Source organism: Hyla sarda, chromosome 3, assembly GCF_029499605.1.
Source record: "Hyla sarda isolate aHylSar1 chromosome 3, aHylSar1.hap1, whole genome shotgun sequence".
Taxonomy (NCBI): domain Eukaryota; kingdom Metazoa; phylum Chordata; class Amphibia; order Anura; family Hylidae; genus Hyla; species Hyla sarda.
Genome location: NC_079191.1, coordinates 237,045,121 through 237,066,442, shown reverse-complemented (window position 1 = coordinate 237,066,442; position 21,322 = coordinate 237,045,121). Strand labels below are relative to the sequence as shown.

Here is a 21,322-nt window from a genome sequence, read left to right as displayed (position 1 = left end):
AAGACAGATTTGTAAGCATTAATACATTTAATCTTCATCGGAAAGGGACGGAGGCTTGTTGGACAAAATGAAAGGCAAAAAGCATGCAGTCATGGTCTGACCATGAGAAGAGAATGTGTATAGAATATAGAAGAGATCATATCTATACATGAGTATTGATGATGATGAGAAGTTGAGAAAAGGGTTTATTCTTTAGTGCAAAGACTAAACCCCCTTCAAGTGTTAACTAATATAAAGTCCTTTAAGGCTGAGTTCACATCATGTTTTTCCTCATACGGGAGCGCATACGGCAGGGGGGCGCTAAAAACTTGCGCTGCCGTATCCCTGTATATGCGCTCCCGTATGTAATTCATTTCAATAAGCCGACCGGAGTGAACCCGGACCTAAAACCGTGGTTGACTACGGTTTTCGGTACGGTAGAAAACCGCATACAGGGGAAAATGAGCTGACCGGTTCACTCCGGTCAGCTCATTGAAATGAATTACATACGGGAACGCATACACAGGCATACGGGAGCGCAGGTTTTTAGCTCCTCCCTGCTGTATGCGCTCCCATATGGGGAAAGACGTGATAAGAACCCAGCCTTACATGGATAGAGCCTATTCTGTTCTCCTTAATGAAATTGAGTGCGAGTATCTACAACTGTCTAAGGTAGGATTTATAGTAAAATTAAAGTCTCCCATCCACCTAATATCATGTAAGTTAGGGACACCAAGAGACTGGTAATTTTGGTAAAAATAGGGAAGTGACGAGTAGGTGGAGCAAATTTATTGACAATACATAAAGTATCTGAGAGGTATGTTCCTACAAGAATGATAAAATGCCCATCTGGATAAATGATTTACTGTGTTACCTGAAGGCCCTAAAGGTTTCCAAAAAATGCCACTCCATTGACCTACCTCTCATGGGTACATAAAAAGAAATGTTGGTGCTATGGATTAAAGTACATGTGTTTGAAAGTAGTGGAAAAATTGGTTTATTCTAAACATATCATTCCTTGTCTGTGCTTACTATAATATAGGAAGGAAAGAAATGATAGTCACACTGGGGCAGAAGAGCAAAGAAAAGACTGGTGGCAACCTACTCCTTTTTAAAAGTACTGCATCCTGGTTGGTGCAAAGCAGTGGCAAAAAGAGTCTAAGTACGGCCAGATTTCCTTAAAGGGGTACTACCGTAGAAAACTTTTTTTTTTTTAAATCAACTGGTGCCAGAAAGTTAAACAGATTTGTAAATCTTAATCCTTTCAGTACTTTTTAGGGGATGTATAGTACAGAGGAAATGTTTATCTTTTTGGATTTCTCTTATGTCACAACCACAGTGCTCTCTGCTGACCTCTGCTGTTCATCTTAGGAACTGTCCAGAGCAGGAGAAAATCCCCATAGCAAACATATGCTGCTCTGGACAGTTCCTAAAATGGACAGCAGAGGTCAGCAGAGAGCACTGTGGTCGTGACATAAGAGAAATCCAAAAAGATAAACATTTCCTCTGTAGTATACAGCCCCTAAAAAGTACTGGAAGGATTAAGATTTTTAATAGAAGTAATTTACAAATCTGTTTAACTTTCTGGCACCAGTTGATAAAAAAAAAAAAAGTTTTCCATGGTAGTACCCCTTTAACTTTGGAGTCATAGATCCTTATCTGCTTGTGGCAGAGGTGCTGGGATCATATCTTGAGAAGGCTAAAGAATTCTGGCAATGTGCGAGAAGAGGAGTGTCCGTTTTAGCCTTTTTTGAACCATGGTTGCTGTCAAGAAAATGTAATAAAACAACATTTCTGTGCCTAAATCACACTGTAGTGGAAGGAAAGTTAATGCAGCATGGAGTCTGACCGGTCAGGCCACTAACCTTTAAGACTTCCCTTCACTGGATTAAGGGGAAATAGGCCATTTCCTGGAAAATTACCTAGTATCCCTTCACCAACCTTTACAGCTAGCACAATGCAGTCAGGCAGAATGTTCTCTTGGCATTTGCAAAACCCCAAATCACCCATCAGACTGTCAGAGGGAGAAGTGTGATTTCTTAATCCACAGAACGTTTGTAGAATGCTCCAGTGTGTTTTACACCCCTCCATCCAATGCTTAGCATTATGCTTGGTGATGTAAAGTGTGCATGCAGCTGCTCAACTAAACAAACCCATGAGGCTCCCGGGAGTGTTGGTGAATTATGTGCCTCAGCAGTCGGCGATCCCACTCTGTAATGTCATGTGGTCTGACATTTTGTGGCTAGGTTTCCTAAATGCTTCCACTTTTCAGTAATACCACTCCCAGTTAATTGTGGGATACCTAGAAAGAAATTTCACAAGTGGCTTGCTACAACAGTGGCATCCTAGAACAGACCATTCTTTTACAAGTGTTTGTAAAGGCAGACTGCATTGACAGGTGCTTTATGTTATAAACCTGTATATACTTATGGGACTAAATGAAACCCCTACATTCAATGATTAAGAGGTGTGTAGTTTATTACTATTATCCTAATAATAAAAATAATAATTTACTATTATGTCATCACATTTGAAATTACTTACTTTTTTATGGCCCCTTCTTCTTTCAGTAAAGTTTTTTTATTACTGTCTGTAGCCAGATTAATCAGTACCCCACAGGCAGAAAAGCAGACATCTTGCTGTCCAGAATCCAGTAAGGTAACAATGAATTTATATACTAGGAAGTAAAACAACAACACACAGAGATAGAGAGTACATTAATTCTTCGATTTCATTTTGGCACACTATTAAACGGGAATTATAAAATACTCTTTTCCAAATAAGGTAAGTGCATAGTATTCTGTGATGCAGCCAAGTCATTAAAGGCGAAGGTCCATATAATGTTTTTGCTCTTTATTATTGAGTACGGAAGGGAATGCTTTAGACCTCTTTTTTAGGCTATGTTCACAAAGTTTTTTCAGTCATTTTTTGTACAAAAGGCAGGCAAATTACAGGTACAAAAAAGATAAAAAACATCTGTCTTTTCTTTAGTTATTGAGCTCAATGGACCTCAATGGAAAAACTGCTTATAATGCACACTTTGTATTATTTACCAGCTGATATTTTAGAAAAACATGTCTGTTTTTGAGGAAAGGGCGCAGCTGTCTTTCTTTTTACAGCAAAAATATAGAGAAAAAAAAAGTGTCTGAACTTCACCTTATAATAGTTTCAATGCACTTTAAAGGGGTACTCCAGTGGGAAACATATTTTTTTTTAAATGAACTGGTGCCAGAAAGTTAAACAGATGTGTAAATTACTTCTATTAAAAAAAAATCTTTACCCTTCCAGTACTTATTAGCAGCTGTATGCTACAGAGGAAATTCTTTTCTTTTTTAATTTCTTTTTTTGTCTTCTCCACAGTGCTCTCTGCTGACACCTGTTGCGCGTATCAGGAACTGTCCAGAGAAGGAGAAAATCCCCATAGCAAACCTATACTGCTCTGGACAGTTTCTGACACGGACAGAGGTGTCAGCAGAGAGCACTGTGAACCAGACAAAAAGGAAATTCAAAAGGAAAAGAATTTACTCTGTAGCATACAGCTGCTAATAAGTGCTGAAAGGACTGAGATTTTAAAATAGAAGTAATTTACAAATCTGTAACTTTCTGGCAGCAGTTCATAAAAAAAAAATAAATAAATAAAAAAAAAAAAGGTTTCCACTGGAGTACCCCTTTAACCTTTCTGTAATCTTGAAGTCCATTTTGGTACATCTTACCATTAGGCTCTTATCCTACCTGCTGGATCTAGACATGGGAGGATTTATCAAAGCAGGTATTTTTTATACTGGTCTTGATTAAAAGTGCACTGGTTTTAGATGCTCCAAATCTTTTTGAAGGTGCAAGCCTGTTAATAAAATTTGGGGCATCTTTCATTGCCTGTGTACCTGGGTTTGAAATCTATACCAGCTATGAGCTGTCTTAGATTTCGGGGAAGATCATCGGCAACATGCAAGAAATCAATTTGCAGCACATGGTGTCAGGCTGTGGCCTACAAACAGCTCCTCCAGACAAAAAACATTCCACTGTAGATTTTCTAATTAAAAGCTTCATAGCTCTATTTTACCAAATATTAGTAGCGAAATTTTGACTTTCTTGAAAAAGACTTGCTTTGATCTGAAACGTCTCAATGGATGTTTGGTGAAGTAAAGCTTATGAATTTTTATTTAGAAAATCTACAGTGGAGTGCTGTTTTTTTTTTTTTCTGGCATAGATTTCAGGCATCATTTACACCAAATTCTGGCTTATGTATATTAAATCTGCCAGTCCATGGGAGGCCAGAAAAATGGCATTTAAATTCCCCAGGGCATGGGTGTCACAAACTCAGAAGCTACAAGACCCCTGCGATCAGACATCTTATCCCCTTTGGATAAGGGATGTCTTAGGGCCAGAGTACCCCTTTAACATTTATAAATTTACTAGAATAAAAACGAGATACTATCACAAAATTCCATCAATCATCACAAATATGTGTGACACAAATACTCTGCTGCTATACATCTTATCCCCTATCAAAAGGATAGGAGATAAGATGTTAGATCACAGGGGTCTTGTAGCTTCTGAGTTTGTGACATCAAGCCACGCCCCCTCCATTCATGTGTATGGGAGGAGACTTGACGGTTAGTACATAGCCATCACGCCTCCTACCATACAAGTGAATGAAGGGGGTGTGGTAGCGGTGATCGCCAGCCATCAGACACGGGGCAGAGTTCACTCTGTGCACCGGATGACTGGGGTTCCACAGCGGAGATCGCGGCGGGACCCCCACAATCTAACATCTTATCCCCTATACTTTGGATAGGGGATAAGATGTTTAGCAGGGGAATACCCCTTTAACAAGGCAGATGCACATCCTGTATAGAGAGTCTGCTTGCTCGTAGAATTTTCCTATTCTAGCTCCTTCCATGGGGAGAAGGTTTAATTTGATTTAACAATTTAAAGGGTACCTTTCATAAAAAAAACTTTTTATATATTATAGATTAATGTGTGCAGAATAACTTTCCAATAGCATGTTATACAAAAATATGCTCTTTTCTATTTCATTTTCCACTTTGAAAAAATGACCACTAGGTGTCTCCCTACCAGTCCTTTTTTATAGAATTCAGACTCATGCTGGAGTCCTAAATCTCAGACTGCAGCCGGGACACAGACAAACTCCCTGGCAGGGAGCAGTGCTGAGCTTGCCTGTGTGCCGGCTGCAGTCTGAGATTTAGGACTCCAGCATAAGTCTTAAATCTGTAAAAAAGGACTGGTAGGGAGACCCCTAGTGGTCATTTTTCAAAGTGGAAAATTAAATAGAAACAAGCATATTTTTTAATAACATGCTATTGGAAAGTGATTCTGCATATATTAATCTATAATATATCGAAAGTTTTCTTGATGAAAGGTACCCTTTAAAACAAATCCAGATCTGTGCTCACTTTACATGTCAAATTATTTTAAATAACTGGTAATAAGTAGAAAATTATTAATAACTCATTTAATTGATCGGCCCATTTTAAATATATATATATATATATATATATATATATATATATATATATATATATATATAGTGAGGTGATGACATTAAATTCATAAAAAAAATATTAGATGTCTTTTGTGGGTTAAGAAAGATTCTTCTCCCCCTAAATTGGTTCAAATTGTCGTAGAGGTTTTGCCTTCTGCTTCCTCAAACAAATATGTGAAAAGTTGACAGGAAAGAAATCTTAAAAAAAAAAAAAAAAAAAAAAAAAAGATCTACATTCACATTTATTAAACACAAATCTGAGCATAGAAGTTTTCTTGGTTTTCATCTGAGGCCTAAACCACACACTGGATCTGCATGCAGGAATCTGTATGGTCTATATCATTCCCCAAGGAATACTGTGTGGGGAGATATTTTCTGCTATTAGATAATTCACTTACACTGCAACTCACCATTTTGTTCCGAAATGAAATCCTGTACATCCTGGTATTGAGACAGATTTCCATATATTCGAGTAGCTTCAAGTATTCCCTCCATGTTGTTAGATAGCATTAATTGTAATAGCACTGTTAATAAGACAGAGATGTTTTATTGCATTTTCTTTTTGGTGTCAAACTCTAGCAGCAGCCACTGAAAGTCAAGTGGTAAACAGTAATAAAAATGTTGTATGTTATTCTATGCCATGAAGTAGAAATCCTTTTCCAATTAAAACAAGGCTTGCATCTTGCAGAATCACCTTTACTGTATCAGTAATACACTCAAACATTTGCAGATTCTACGCTAACAGTGATGTGGATAATAAGCTTAATCCCATAGAAATGATCTATCCTTGGCATCTTCTTAGCACCATGCCAATCCTCCTGGTCTTCTGTGTAATTCAAATCTTAAAGTGGCTACGCTGCAATGGGATACTAAAAAACTAAAGGAATCCACAGACCTATATGAGGGTTTATTTTATGCGTAACCTATTGTACTTTCTAAAGGAATCACTCATTTTACCATGAAATGTAAGGCGCAACCAAAAAAACTATTATTTTGTGGGGAAATTGAAAAGAAAACCGCAAATGGAGTGGTTTTCCTTTATGGGTTTTTGTTTTTGACAGGTATTTTTCCATGGTATTTACGATCGTATCTTGTATTTGGCGGTTTTCCCTATGTTTTGCTCTTTTTACAGATGCTCTGAGCTGTCGCATTTCCCAGAGCTCAAATCCACCATATTTTATGCAGAACCATTAGTAAATTAGAAGGTTTCTTTCAAAAAGACACGCCCCTTTTCCCTGGTGCCCACGTCCCATTGTAGGGTTTTCGGAGTACAATGAAGAGTTAGTAGGATTTTTTGTTGGAAATGTTGGTGCACGACACATACAACACAAATAACCCTACAAAATCTACTAAAGCCTTAGTAATAATAAAGCCTTAGTAAATTAGAGCCATTGAGTCATCTTTAGACCTGCAATATACTGTATTTTAAAAAAGCAACACAAAAGGGTAAAACCCATTACATTACAATCTTTGTAATGGACTGAAAAACTTACAATTAGAAATCTCCATTCTTCTTTTGGTAATTATAGAGCTGTCATTTTGATAGTAAGACAAATTGCCAATTGCTGCAAGAGTATTGATCACCAGTTCCTCACAGTCCTCAATTGACTTGTATTCTAATTTTAAAGAAAAATCAAAACCATGGATAATGATTAAATAATGACAACATTGTGGAATTTAATCAAAATGAAATGAAAAGGAATAGTCACAACAATATTCTAAGTAATTACCATACCATCATATTTTGTAGTATCTGGGATTTGACAGAGAGACCCTGGGACTTAAAGTAATATAATTGTCCATAACAACCAGCAATGTGCAGAAAAATCTAAAGTGTGGCATCTGAATGGTTGGTATAGTAAAAAAAAGAAAAACTTTCACAAGGTCCACAATATTATTACTGTAGATTAGACTACAATAGCCATCATCCACATATGACATGTCTATTTTAGATGATCAAATTTGAAACCATGAGCAAAATAGGAGCAATCTATATTACATTTAAGGCTCAGATCGTGTAAGCTGCATGGCCAAGTTGTGGCTATGATACAGTTAAAAACGGCAAACATTTTCTGCCAGCATGGTTATTAAAAGTCAGTCAGAATGCTGCACCAAAGAATATGTCCACACACTTTTTTTTTTATCGCATTTTAACTGTGTCACAGCCGTATGGCTTTAGCTACATAAGACCCTACCCCTTTAAATGATCTTGTATATGCATAAAACAGGAAACAGAACTTACCTAGAATCTGCATCAAATGTAACACACAGTTCTTGTCAGCTGCCAGGCCTTCACCAACTTTTGGATGGACAGACAAGTTAGCCAGAAGACTTACTATTTTAATTAAGACATCTTCTACTTCAGTTGGCTGTTTTTGGCCTGTGGGTTTTTGCTTTGCAGAAGACATAGCACTTTGTGTCTTTTTATCAAGGTTGCAGTAAGTGTCCAGTAAACGTAAAAGAGCTTTAATGCTTCCTTCCAGTTCATAAAATTGTTTACGAGCCATATCACTTTTAGCTGTTAGATTCCCAAGTGTAAAAACTATGCGCACAAGAAGATCCTAAAGGAGAATACAAATTAATAAACAAGTTATTTTTGGTTAAAGCTTTATCCATTGCGTTAAAACACGTACACTAAAGCGGTTTCCAGGATTAGAAAAAAAAGGTTCTCCTCTTTTGCTGCTCATCCCTATTAGGCCCCATTCACACAGTAGAATTTCAGTGCAGATTCAAATTTTGTTCTGCCAAGCATGCAGTAGATTTTTTGCAGTCTTGCAGATTTGTCACAGAATTAGCGCAGAATTTCTTGTCCTCAACACACAGATTCTGGATGGAATTCAATGGGATTCTGCTGTGGAATTCTGCAAAAAGAATTGACATGGACATTGTTTTTGTTGAATCCAGGATTTCCAGAGTGAAAAATAATGTCACACCAAACTCCAAAAATGGGCTGGACAAAATTATTGGCACCCTTTCAAAATTGTGGAAAAATAAGATTGTTTCAAGCATGTGATGCTCCTTTAAACTCACCTGGGACAAGTAACAAGTGTGGGCAATATAAAAATCACACCTGAAAGCAGATAAAAAGGAGAGAAGTTCACTTAGTCTTTGCATTGTGTGTATGCCACACTAAGCATGGACAACAGAAAGAGAAGAAGAGAACTGTCTTGGGACTTGAGAACCAAAATTGTGGAAAAATATCAACAATCTCAAAGTTCATCTCCAGAAATAAAAATTTGCCTTTGTCCACAGTGTGTAACATTATCAAGAAGTTTGCAACCCATGGCACTGTAGCTAATCTCCCTGGGCATGGACGGAAGAGAAAAATTGATGAAAGGTGTCAATGCAGGATATTCCGGATGGTGGATAAGCAGCCCCACACAAATGCCAAAGATATTCAAGCTGTCCTGCAGGCTCAGGGAGCATCAGTGTCAGCACAAACTATCCGTCGACATTTAAATAAAATGAAATGCTATGGCAGGAGACCCAGGAGGACCCCACTGCTGACACATAAACAGCAAGACTACATTTTGCCAAACTGAACTTGAGTAAGCCAAAATCCTTCTGGGAAAATGTCTTGTGGAAAGATGAGACCAAGATAGAGCTTTTTGGTAAAGCACATCATTCTACTGTTTACTGAAAATTAAATGAGGCCTACGAAGAAAAGAACACAGTACCTACAGTGAAACATGGTGGAGGTTCAATTCTGTTTTGAGGTTGTTTTGCTGCCTCTGGCACTGGGTGCCTTGAATGTGTGCAAGCAATCATGAAATCTGAGGATTACCAACAGATTTTGGGTTACCCAGTACAGCCCAGTGTCAGAATATTCTGGGTCTTCCAGCAGGACAATGACCCCAAACATATGTCAAAAAGCACCCAGAAATTGATGGCAACAAAGCGCTGGAGAGTTCTGAAGTGGCCAGCAGTGAGTCCAGATCTAAATCCCATTGAACACCTGTGGAGAGATCTTAAAATTACTGTTGGGAAAACGCCCTTCCAATAAGAGAGACCTGGAGCAGTTTGTAAAAGAAGAGTGGTCCAACATTCCGGCTGAGAGGTGTAAGAAGCTTATTGATGGTTATAGGAAGCAACAGATTTCAGTTATTTTTTCCTAAGGGCGTGCAACCAAATATTAAGTTCAGGGTGCCAATAATTTTGTCCAGCCCATTTTTGGAGTTTGGTGTGACATTATGTCCAATTTGCTATTTTTCCTCCCTTTTTTGGTTTAGTTCCAACACACACAAAGGGAATAAACATGTGTATAGCAAAACATGTGTTACTGCAATTCTTTTCTGTGAGAAATACTTCATTTTCTAGAAAAATTTCAAGGGTGACTGTATATTACCAAAGATATGTTATCCGGAAACAAACACCTTTTACTTTTTGTCTGACATGCGCCAAAAAATCAGAATGAAAGTCACAGACCCTACACATTCTGTTTTAAAAGTGGGTGAGAATCCTGCTATGCTATCCAGAAGTGTTTTTGTTCTGTTAGTGCCATTGTAGTCTGTGGCTGCAGAATGACCATTATTTTCCATACACACCATACCATTGTTGTGAATGGTGTACACAACTAGCTGGGGTAAGCCGATTTCACTTTTTCCATGTTCAACCCATTCTATCGTAATACACTATGGAGTGCATTCCACTTCTATTGTAAAATGTATCTGTATTTAGCAAAAACTTTTTATATAATGTAGAAAACATTATATGTACATTTGTAATCTACATTGGTTACAAAAATGTGTATATTTTTGTCCCTGCAGTTATTGCCTGTGTGAAGTGTGGCAGACAAGCAGGGCTCTGTGCACTGAGGACAAGCAGGGCTCTGTGCTCTGAGGACAAGCAGGGCTCTGTGCAGTGAGGACAAGCAGGGCTCTGTGCTCTGAGGACAAGCAGGGCTCTGTGACACACTCCCGGCTCATACTGCAGGATGAACTCGGGAGCCTGCACAGAGCCCTACACACTTACTGTATTTGGTCTCTTCACAAAGACACACATTCAATAACTGGGAGACAGCATTTTTTTTACCCACAAATATACAATTTTTATATATATATATATATATATATATATATATATATATATATATATAATGGTGTTATCTACATTATATTAAAAAATGCTGGAGCACAATGACAGCAAGATTGTAACGGGCATAACTCTGGAGATGTCTGACCTAAAACTGTAAGTAAGCCCTCATTTTACAGCTATTTACCCACACTATAAGCAAGCATAAAACTTTCAGAGTTATGTTCGTTGATATCTTTATTCCTATTGCACAGGTCTGCACAAGGTAGGGGAGAAGTCAACTCGCTAAGCTCCCCAGCCTTCTTCACATTCACTGCACAACCCCCCCTTCGCAAATGTATTCACTAGCCTTCTGGTGGGGAAAAGCACTCTGCTCACTACAACCAGAGAGCTCACCCCCACCGGTGACCCGGCTCTCCGCCTCTACTGCACAGAGCTGCGCAATGGTAATAAGGATATCAACGGACATAACTCTGCAAGCTCTTCACAGATAAATGTTAGTAGCCCTCTTTTTAAAGCTGTTTACCCACACTATAACCCAGTTTATTGGGTTCAGAGCGAATAAATAAGTTTAGTTTTTCTTTATGTACCGTACTAAAAACAAATACACTCACAATTATGACAGGCTAGAAACACATAGGAAATACCTGTTTGGTTATGAATATAAATTCTGCAGATTTAGGTTCTCTTTAAATTATCTACCTGAAATTCTATTAAAAACAGACTAAAACATGCAAAGCATTATAGTTTCCGTATACACTACTCCAATAACAAAGTGAACATATTCTTGGAATCCTAGACTATAAATGAATAACACATGCTCTCCAACCACAAGTGTCAACGCGCCCAGGAAAATGTTGCACTAACAAGTAAAACTTAAAAATAAGTCTTCCATGTTTCTTTAACCCATAAAAGTATTTTTAGAGTTCTTTTTTTTTATTTTATTTTAAAAGCACAATTCCTGCTTAAAAAGCAAATACAAAATATAACTCCATCTAGTTAGTAAGCAAATGTAAAAATCAAGCAATCACTAAAGTCTTTATTAGTTGCTGTTGACCATCATATTTTTATATTAATTTTGTATGATTTTATTAAGATTTTTATAAACATGTATACCTTATATGTGTAATTGATCTTTATCCGTTAATACGTTTATTTCTTTGGTCCCTCTGTTACTAATTCTATAACATAATATCACAGTATTTATTATTGTTTTATGACATCCCCATTTCCAATTAATCTGTACTGTAATTGTGTGCCTTATGCTTGTATTTTGAGTGCAGACATCACTGTGGTTCTCAACAATTGGCATTGACACCACTATGTTTAAAGGGGTTATCCAGGAATCGAAAAACAAAGATTCTTTCAAAGACCTCTCCCTGTCTGTCTCCAGGTTGGGTGTGGTTCTGCAGCTCAGTTCCACTGAAGTGAATGGAGCCAAGTTGTAACACCACACCCAAAAGTGGAGACCACGGTCTTTGAAAGAAAACAGGTCTGTTTTAAATTCCTGGATAACCCTTTAATATCCCTATTTTCTGGCATCACTGTTTTCTATTATGTCACAGTGATTATGAGTAATTTATAGTGACATTACAACTTTTTATTTTTGTTTTTTTTATCACTTTATACATTATCAATGTATTATGATACACTGAGACCATGATTATTATTCTTTGGCATTACTGTGTGCAATAACCCTCTAATATGATTCAGAGTGTTTTAGCCATAAAATGTTACAAGTATAGCTGCTCAAGTTCCATAGCCTGACACATTTCCTCACTTGCCTTTACCTCCCAACCCCTCCTGACCTGTATACAGGGCTCTGAACACTTATTAAGGAGGTGCTGAGAGATGAGGGCAAAAAAAGATGTGTGATATGTGCCAGGATGTGGCACTTGAAGAGCTCGGCCCACCTCCTTGACATATGGCTGAGAAACAAATAGTCATTTTACAGGTTTGGCAACCACCATCAGCTCCAAGAAAGGTACAGTTTGCTGTTTGGATAACAGCTATTCAGTAGTGTCTGCTGCTCTTAGCTGCAATTAGATCTGACAGATTCTCTTTAGATATTGCACTGGGGGAACCCTTGTGTGTTACATCAATATTCTGTGACATAACTGGGAAAACTTTTTGCAGTTGATGAAACAAAAAAAGGAAATCATAGCCACACAGCTGCGATTGTAACCTTACTTATATATGGCATAGGATAGGTAATGCTAAATTTCCTGTTCATTTATAAAGGAAATATTGCCCCAAGATGATTTTTAGGAGCAATGGATATACAAGAGCAGTGTATGTTAATACATTGCAAATTGTTCAGCTGTTTGTGTCCTTTCTGCCATATATAATGCTTCTTACTGTCTACAAAACAATGTATGATTAGAAAAGCAACAAACTTCCAAATGTAGAACTGAAATCTATCAACACCCACTGACTGACTAAATGTCAACAGCTGCCTGTGTATCTTTCCACCAGTGACAGAGACTGCAATGACTCAATGCTATTCTGCAATAGAAATGACATATAAATATTTATTAGAATGATGTCTCTCCATAGCAGGAATCTTGAAATATCCTGTTATGTGAGAACTGAAACCTTGCTGGAAGAAGCAGATTAATAGACAATTGGGCAAAATGACCTTGATTGGTATGGGAATAAAGTATGTAAGCACTGCCTGAAAGGCAATCCACACTGCCAGCTATATTCAGATTTCTAGGAAATGTTTGTGTCTGTCTCCTGCGCTAAAGAAAAATGGCTTTTCCCAAAGGGATATTCCGTGTTGCTTGTATTAAATACTGGCAGACACAAATTTTCATACTTTCCTTAATGCTCACGTTGTTGGGACGCTCAATGGCTGGGTGTGGAATCCTAGTGAGAATTAAAACTAACCAAATGAAGACTTTATTGTAACTGTAAACAGATTTTCAGTACTATAAAAGGAGTTTCTATTTAAAATAAAGGACTATTTAAGAATGAGGTATGACTGTATACATACAATTTCTTGTGCTGAGGGACCACAACATACATCTTTTTAGGCCTCTGGGCCAATAAGTATCACTACTCTTTCGATGTATGTAAAATGGTACGCTCCCCAAGGGTCAGTACTTCTAAGTTACATTAAAGGGTTTACGGTATTAGAAAAATACAGCTTTTTTTTGTTGCAAAAACAGCACCACACCTGAGCACAGGTTGTTTGTAATATTGCAGCTCAGTCCCATTCACTTCAATGGAGCTGAGCTGCAATACCAGACACAACCTGTGCACAGGAGTGGTGCTGTTTTGGCACAAAAGAGTTTTTCCAATACTGGATAACCCCTTTTAATAACATCATGTTTATTTATTTTCTCTGCTAGATTCCTACTTAATCCATCATAAAAAGCTTACATAAGATTTGTGCCAGAAGGATGTACTATAAAAGCCTCATGCAGTAGAATGTGAGCCCAATTCTGTGCAAAATAGAGCTGTGTGCAAAGGCTTAAAATAGAGGGATTTAAGAGAAAAGCTATATATGCAATTCCCCTTTAATACATGTTTGAGCATTTGGCTCACAGCATAAATCAAATATTAAAGCAAACTTAAAAGTCAGATATAAGCCTATATATATTTCTAGACATAAAAGATTTAGCGTAAGTTATGGCTATCATCTGATTCAGTGTGAATCTGATGACTGATTGTTTTGTTTCTCTAGGGTAAGTGAAATTTTCTTAGAGAAACAATGCAGATTGCTGACACGTTATTGCTAGAGCACATGCAGAGAGACAAAGAATCAGGCACTTCTGTTATAGATTTTATACACAAATAAAAAGGTTTGTTCTAAATATTATACTATTAAATTGCTATATACAGTCATGGCCGTAAATTTTGGCACACCTGAAATTTTTCAAGAAAATGAAGTATTTCTCACAAAAAACGATTGCAGTAACACATGTTTTGCTATACACATGTTTATTCCCTTTGTGTGTATTGGAACTAAACAAGAGGAAAAAGGGAGGAAAAAAAGCAAATTGGACATAATGTCACACCAAATTCCAAAAACAGGCTCGACAAAATTATTGGCACTTTAAACTTAATATTTGGTTGTACACCCTTAGGAAAAAATAACTGAAATCAGTCGCTTCCTATAACCATCAATAAGCTTCTTACACGGAATGTTGGACCCCTCTTCCTTTGCAAACTGCTCCAGGTCTCTCTTATTGGAAGGGCGCCTTTTCCCAACAGCAATTTTAAGATCTCTCCACAGGTGTTCAATGGGATTTAGATCTGGACTCATTGCTGGCCACTTCAGAACTATCCAGCGCTTTGCTGCCATCCATTTCTGGGTGCTTTTTGACATATGTTTGGGGTCATTGTCCTGCTGGAGAGACGCAAACCCAGCTTTCTGACACTGGGCTGTACAGTGCGACCCAAAATCTGTTGGTAATCCTCAGATTTCATGATTCCTTGCAAAGATTCAAGGCACCCAGTGCCAGCAGAGGCAGCAAAACAACCCCAAAACATCATAGTACCTACAGTGAAATATGGTGGAGGTTCAGTGTTCTTTTCTTTGTAGGCCTCATTACGTTTTTGGTAAACAGTAGAAGGATGTGCTTTACCAAAAAGCTCTATCTTGGTCTCATCTGTCCACAAGACATTTTCCCAGAAGGATTTTGGCAAAATGTAGTCTTGCTTTTTTATGTCTCTTTGTCAGCAGTGGGGTCCTCCTGGGTCTCCTGCCATGGCGTTTCATTTCATTTAAATGTCGACGGATAGTTTGCGCTGACACTGAGCCTGCAGGACAGCTTGAATATCTTTGGAACTTGTTTGGGGCTGCTTATCCACCAACCGGACTATCCTGCGTTGACACATTTCATAAATTTTTGTCTTCCGTCCACGCCCAGGGAGATTAGCTACAGTGCCATGGGTTGCAAACTTCTTGATAATATTGCCCACTGTGGACAAAGGCAAATATAGATCTCTGGAGATGGACTTGTAACCATGACATTGTTGATATTTTTCCACAATTTTGGTTCTCAAGTCCTCAGACAGTTCTCTTCTCCTCTTTCTGTTGTTCATGCTTAGTGTGACACACAATGCAAATACTAAGTGAACTTCTCTCCTTTTTATCTGCTTTCAAGTGTGATTTTTATATTGCCCTCACCTGTTACTTGCCCCAAGTGAGTTTAACCCCTTCATGACCCAGCTAGTTTTGGCCTTCATGACCCAGTCCGTTTTTTCAAATCTGACATGTGTCTCTGATTTACCTGGCAAAGTGATTCAGAGAGTTTTTTCGAGACATATTGTACTTGATATTAGCGGTAAATTTTTGTTGATACATGAAGCGTTTTTTGTGAAAAACTCTAAAATATTGGGAAAAATTGGAAAAATTTTCTTTTCTCAATGCTTGAAACTCTCTACTTGTAAGAGAAATAGTCATGCCAAGTAAATGTAGTTATTAATTAACATCCACAGCATGTCTACTTTATGTTGGCATCATTTGTTAAACATTCTTTTATTTTTTTACGACATTAGAAGGCTTATATTATTATGAGCATTTTTTCTAATCTTCTACAAAAGTTTAAAATCTAATTTTTTTGGGGGGGAACAATAACATTTTGTATATATACATATATATATATATATATATATATATATACACACACACATATATATATATATATATATACACACACACACACACATATACACGTGTGTGTGTATATATAAAATTATTTTTTTACTTCTGTACAACAGCTCCTCCCTAGTGTCTAGTGCACAAAACATGCAGTAACAGGTTTAGGACACTAGGGGAAGCTGTTGTACAGAAGTAAAAAAATTGTTAAACTAAAGCATGTCGGCGGCCACAGCGTCGGCAGCTCAGGATGGGTAAGGGACACCGGGGGAAGGGAGGACAGGTAAGGGGCACTGGGTTCTCCTAGCAGAGCAGTGTGTGTGTCCCGATCCCTGTGACACTGCGCTGCTCAGGATTTTTCTGTGCGTAATGCTGCCATCAGCTAGTCAGATTTGACTAGTTGATAGGAGCGATCGCTGTGAGGGCACGGCGAGATGCCGCGAGTAGCGGCCAATATCTGCATGACGTACATGTATGTCATAGGTTGGGAAAACCTTATTTTTCCACAATTTTTAAAGGGTGCCAATAATTTTGTCCAGCCCATTTTTGGAGTTTGGTGTGACATTATGTCCAATTTGGTTTTTTTCCTCCATTTTTTGGTTTAGTTCCAATACACACAAAGGGAATAAACATGTGTATAGCAAAACATGTGTTACTGCAATTCTTTTCTGTGAGAAATACTTCATTTTCTAGAAAAATTTCAGAGGTGCCAACATTTACGGCCATGACTGTTTGTTACAGTGTTAATGAATTTTACAAATATTGAGGGCACAATGATAAAGACCTATGTAAGACATAAATACACCGACAACAATAACAACAGTGCTAACTGTGTTCAGTAGTAGCATATTCTCAACTCTCTTTTAGCGTAGGGTCACACGCAATGGATCCGCCAGTGACCCAACCCTATAGTGTATAGTCCGCTGCTACAAGCAGCCACACAGGGACAAACAAATCGTCGCACGCATGCGCAGTGTACTGAGACATCGCAGCCACTCTGTGATGTCTCAGTACACTGCGAGTGCGGGTGGCGACACGCAGGTCCCTGTGTGGCTGCTTGTAGTGGCGGATTGCTGCTCCAAACAGGACACGGGGAGAGGGGGGGGGGGTCTTGGGACAGCTGGAGGCACACTATAGGGTAAAGTCACCGGCAAAACCACAGCGTAAAATATGCTGTGGATCCGTTACGTGTAACCCTATATAAATAAAATTATTATATAAATAAAATTATTATCATTATTATTATTATAATTATTAAGGGTGCATTGACATGAGCGAATTTTCTTTCAAACTCAGTGTGTTTCCTGCTCCCCGTCCGTATTAACCCCTTAAGGACTGAGGACGTAAATGTATGTCCTGATGCGCTGGTACTTAAAGGAGATATCCAGTGGTGAGAAATTTATAAGTTTCAAATCGCAGGGGGTCCGACCACTGGGGTCCCGCTGGGGATAAGATGTCTAGGGGTGGAGTACTCCTTTAAAGGGTTAGGTGACAAATCTCTCTTTAAGAGTGTATAGGGAGAAATAGGTCACTTAAGCCTGCCACTGGACAGCCCTCCATGACTGCGTACCCGGGTCTAGGCAACTTTCTTAAAGTAAGGTTTTTTTTGAATTTCTCATAATACAATATATATCCAGAATGAAAACAAACTAACAAACCTGTTTATTGGAATGTTTGTTTAGTACGGATAAGAATATGCCATAACAGTTGGAGCAGTCTGCCAAAGCCATGCAGCAATCATGGTAGAGAGAAAGTTTGCTTAAAAAAATAAATAAATAAATAAATTATTATTATTTAAAGACAAATTAATTTTTCAAGATAAAGCCTATAAATAGGATATTATATAATATAACAAGAACAATGAAAGGCTAGAAACAGAAAACGCTTTATAAAATATATCTCCTTTCAGTGGCATTTTAATACAATAGATAAAATATAAGAAAGTAAAGCATAATGCAAGGAATAAAAACATTGTAGATTATTTAAGGAACTGCAGAAATTTTATTAATGATAAGAATAGCATTAGTGCTCAGCACCAAATAAAAGTCCAGTCTAAATTTTCATTAATCTATGCATTAACTTTAAGTCATGAGTAATCACAGTCATGTACACTATCATTATCTATAATGCAAATCACATGCAAATAATGAAATTAAGCACCTTTAAACTAGAGACAAGAGATCATTCTTGGGCCATATACTTTTAGGGAATCCTATGACTGGTGTTAACCTACCATAGTTAGGAAAACAAAAGATATATACCTTAATATTCGAGAAACATTGGTGCATATATCTTTATCTTGTATATAATAATCCAAGAGAATGCATAACTCCATTAAAGCATTTGTTGAAAGAAACTTTGGACGTGACTGGGAAATATCAGCAAGGTTCCTTAATGTTGCAGTCAGCTGATGAAAGATAAAACAACATTTTCTTTTTAGAACAGTAAGGCTAGGTTTACATATGTCCGTTGTGTCAGGCTCCATTTTTTTTCATAAACTGTTGACAACTGATGGCACGACTGATGCTCAAAAAGTCATCAGTAAAAATCATCAGTTGCTTGACAAGTATATACAGCAAGTACGTGGAATGCAGCAAGATGCGTTCCCCTGTTGGTGCTGGTCTGGCGAGTCCGATCATCCGGCATCTAAACTGAGATGCCGGGTGATTGTGAACGGTCCCATTCAAATGATTGGCATCAGTTTTGGCTTCATTTTCCCTCCAGCGCATTTTTTACAGTGTCAGAGGGAACTGACAAAGGACACTGCATAAACATTGACTTTTGATAATGATATTCTTATTCTGTGGCTGGCACAGGCCACAGTTAAAAAATAAAAAAATAAATAAAAAAACATAATGCAACATGAGCATATGGCTCAGCTCACACAGAATACACATTTTATGCAGGTGTATGCACATGTATCCAAGGGATGAGATACTGAGTACTGAGACTACTACTGTTGAGCAGCATTTACTACTGAAGCTGAAAGACCACTAACTACAGCCCTAGCTTAGTTCTACATGGAAAATTTCTATTTTCCTTTTTCAGTACAGGTGGTACTACTACCCTCAGGGGCCCAGCAAAATAAGGGACACACTTTGTTGTCAGTCATCAAAGAAATAAAATTATTTAAAAAAAATTGATGCCTGCAGCCACCACTATAGTGAGCCTGCATCAAATAGATTATACAAGCAATTATGAGTTCAATGAGAACTGTAAACAACTGTATGTAATGAACTCTCCCTAATGGGGTCTGCAGGTACACGGAATTTTACCATGTAAAAGGATTTACCAACAAAGGACAGTCAGTGTCTAATTGCTGAGTGTCTGATCCCTGAGACACAGGACCAGTTTTTTTTTTTTTTGTGATTAGTGGGTGTTCCAGCATTTGGACCCCCACCCATGATGGGTGATGAGTGTCCTTTGTGTAAAACGCTCTTGAATTGTATGGCTGTATTAAGGGAATCAGAGGGTGTGTAGCACTGTATTACAAAAAATTACCTTGCAGGAATATGGCATAGTCAGGTAAATGGCCATTTAATAGCTCCTTTTTAAATCACCCTTACTAGCAAATGAATGCAATACCCAAACAGTTTTTATGTTATATATCTTCCTGTCATTATTGAATTCTCCTGTAAAAGTTTTCAAACTAGATTCAGTGCCTTGCAAAAGTATTAACCCCTTAAGCCTTAAGTTCAATGTTTTGTTAATCTAAATTTTATGTGATGTATCAGAACACAATAGTCTAAAAGTTGGTGAGGTGAAATGAGAAAAATATATAAAATAAAACTATTGTTTAGAAATAGAAAACAGAAAATTGGCATGTGTGTATGTATTCACCCCCCTTTGTTAGGAAGCCCATAAAAAGCTCTGGTGCAATCAATTACCTTCAGAAGTCATATAATTATTGAAATGATGTCCACCTGTGTGCAAAGCTAAGTGTCATATGATCTGTCATTACATATACACACCTTTTTTAAAAAGCCCCAGAGGCTGAAACACCTAAGAAAGAGGCATCAGTAACCAAACACTGCCATAAAGACCAACGAACTCTACAAACAAGTAAGAGACAATGTTGTTGAGGTCAGGTTTAGGTTATAAAAAAAATATCCAAATCTTTGATGTACCCCAGGAGCACCATCAAATCTATCATAACCAAATGGCAAGAGACTGCCGACCACAAAAACTCACGGACCGGGCAAGGAGGGCATTATTCAGAGAGGCAGCACAGAGACCTAAGGTAACCCTGGAGGAGCTGCAGAGTTCCACAGCAGAGACTGGGGTATCTGTACATAGGATGACAACAAATCGTAGAGTTGGGCTTTATGGCAGAGTGGCCAGAAAAAAAATATTACTTTCAGCTAAAAACAAAAAGGCAATTTGTGAGTTTGCGAAAAGGCATGTGGGAGACTCACAAAATGTATGGAGGAAGGTGCTCTGGTCTGGTCTGATGAGACTAAAACTGAACTTTTTGGCCATCAAAGAAAATGCTATGTCTGGTGTAAACCCAACACATCACATCACATCACCCAAAGAACACCATCTTTTTCAGCAGCCGGGACTGGGAAACTGGTCAGAGTTGAGGGAAAGATGGATGGTACTAAATACAGGCATATTCTTGAGCAAAACCTGTATCACTCGGATGGAGGTTCACCTTCCAGCAGGACAATGACCCCAAAAACACTGGAGCTGGAGCAGTTTTGCAAGGAGGAATGGGCACAAATCCCAGTGGTAAGATGTGGCAATCTCATAGAGACTTATCCAAAGCGACCTGGAGCTGTGATTGCCGCAAAAGGTGGCTTTAAAAAGTATTGACTTTAAGGGGGGGTGAATAGTTATGCACATTGACTTTTTCTGTTCTTTTGTCCTATTTGTTGTTTGCTTCACAATAAGAAAATAAAAATAAAAATCTTCAAACATGTTACAATCCATGTTAATTCCAGGTTGTGAGGCACCAAAATACGAAAAAAAGTCAAGGGGGTGAATACTTTTTCTAGGCACTGTAAGTATTTATCAAAACCTGTGCAGAGGAAAAGCTGAACAGTTACCTATGGAAACTGGATAGCTTCTTTCATTTTTAACCCCTTAAGGACCGGGGGTTTTTCCGTTTTTGCATTTTCGTTTTTTGCTCCTTGCCTTTAAAAAATCATAACTCTTTCAATTTTGCACCTAAAAATCCATATGATGGCTTATTTTTTGCG

At 37.9% G+C, this 21,322-nt stretch overlaps 1 protein-coding gene across 6 annotated transcripts in view; it reads right to left on the bottom strand.

Moving 5' to 3' along the window:
- The window catches only part of ARMC2 (armadillo repeat containing 2), a 156,680-nt gene that overhangs the window by 6,516 nt on the left and 128,842 nt on the right, over positions 1 to 21,322 (bottom strand). For all 6 annotated transcript variants that reach the window (XM_056566268.1, XM_056566267.1, XM_056566269.1 and 3 more), the window contains 6 exons: positions 18,383 to 18,528; positions 17,780 to 17,879; positions 7,725 to 8,043; positions 6,976 to 7,098; positions 5,893 to 6,006; positions 2,524 to 2,656 (listed from right to left, as the gene is read on the bottom strand). In XM_056566268.1, coding sequence (XP_056422243.1) covers positions 2,524 to 2,656; positions 5,893 to 6,006; positions 6,976 to 7,098; positions 7,725 to 8,043; positions 17,780 to 17,879; positions 18,383 to 18,528 — 935 coding nt within the window. The remainder of the gene's footprint in view (positions 1 to 2,523; positions 2,657 to 5,892; positions 6,007 to 6,975; positions 7,099 to 7,724; positions 8,044 to 17,779; positions 17,880 to 18,382; positions 18,529 to 21,322) is intronic.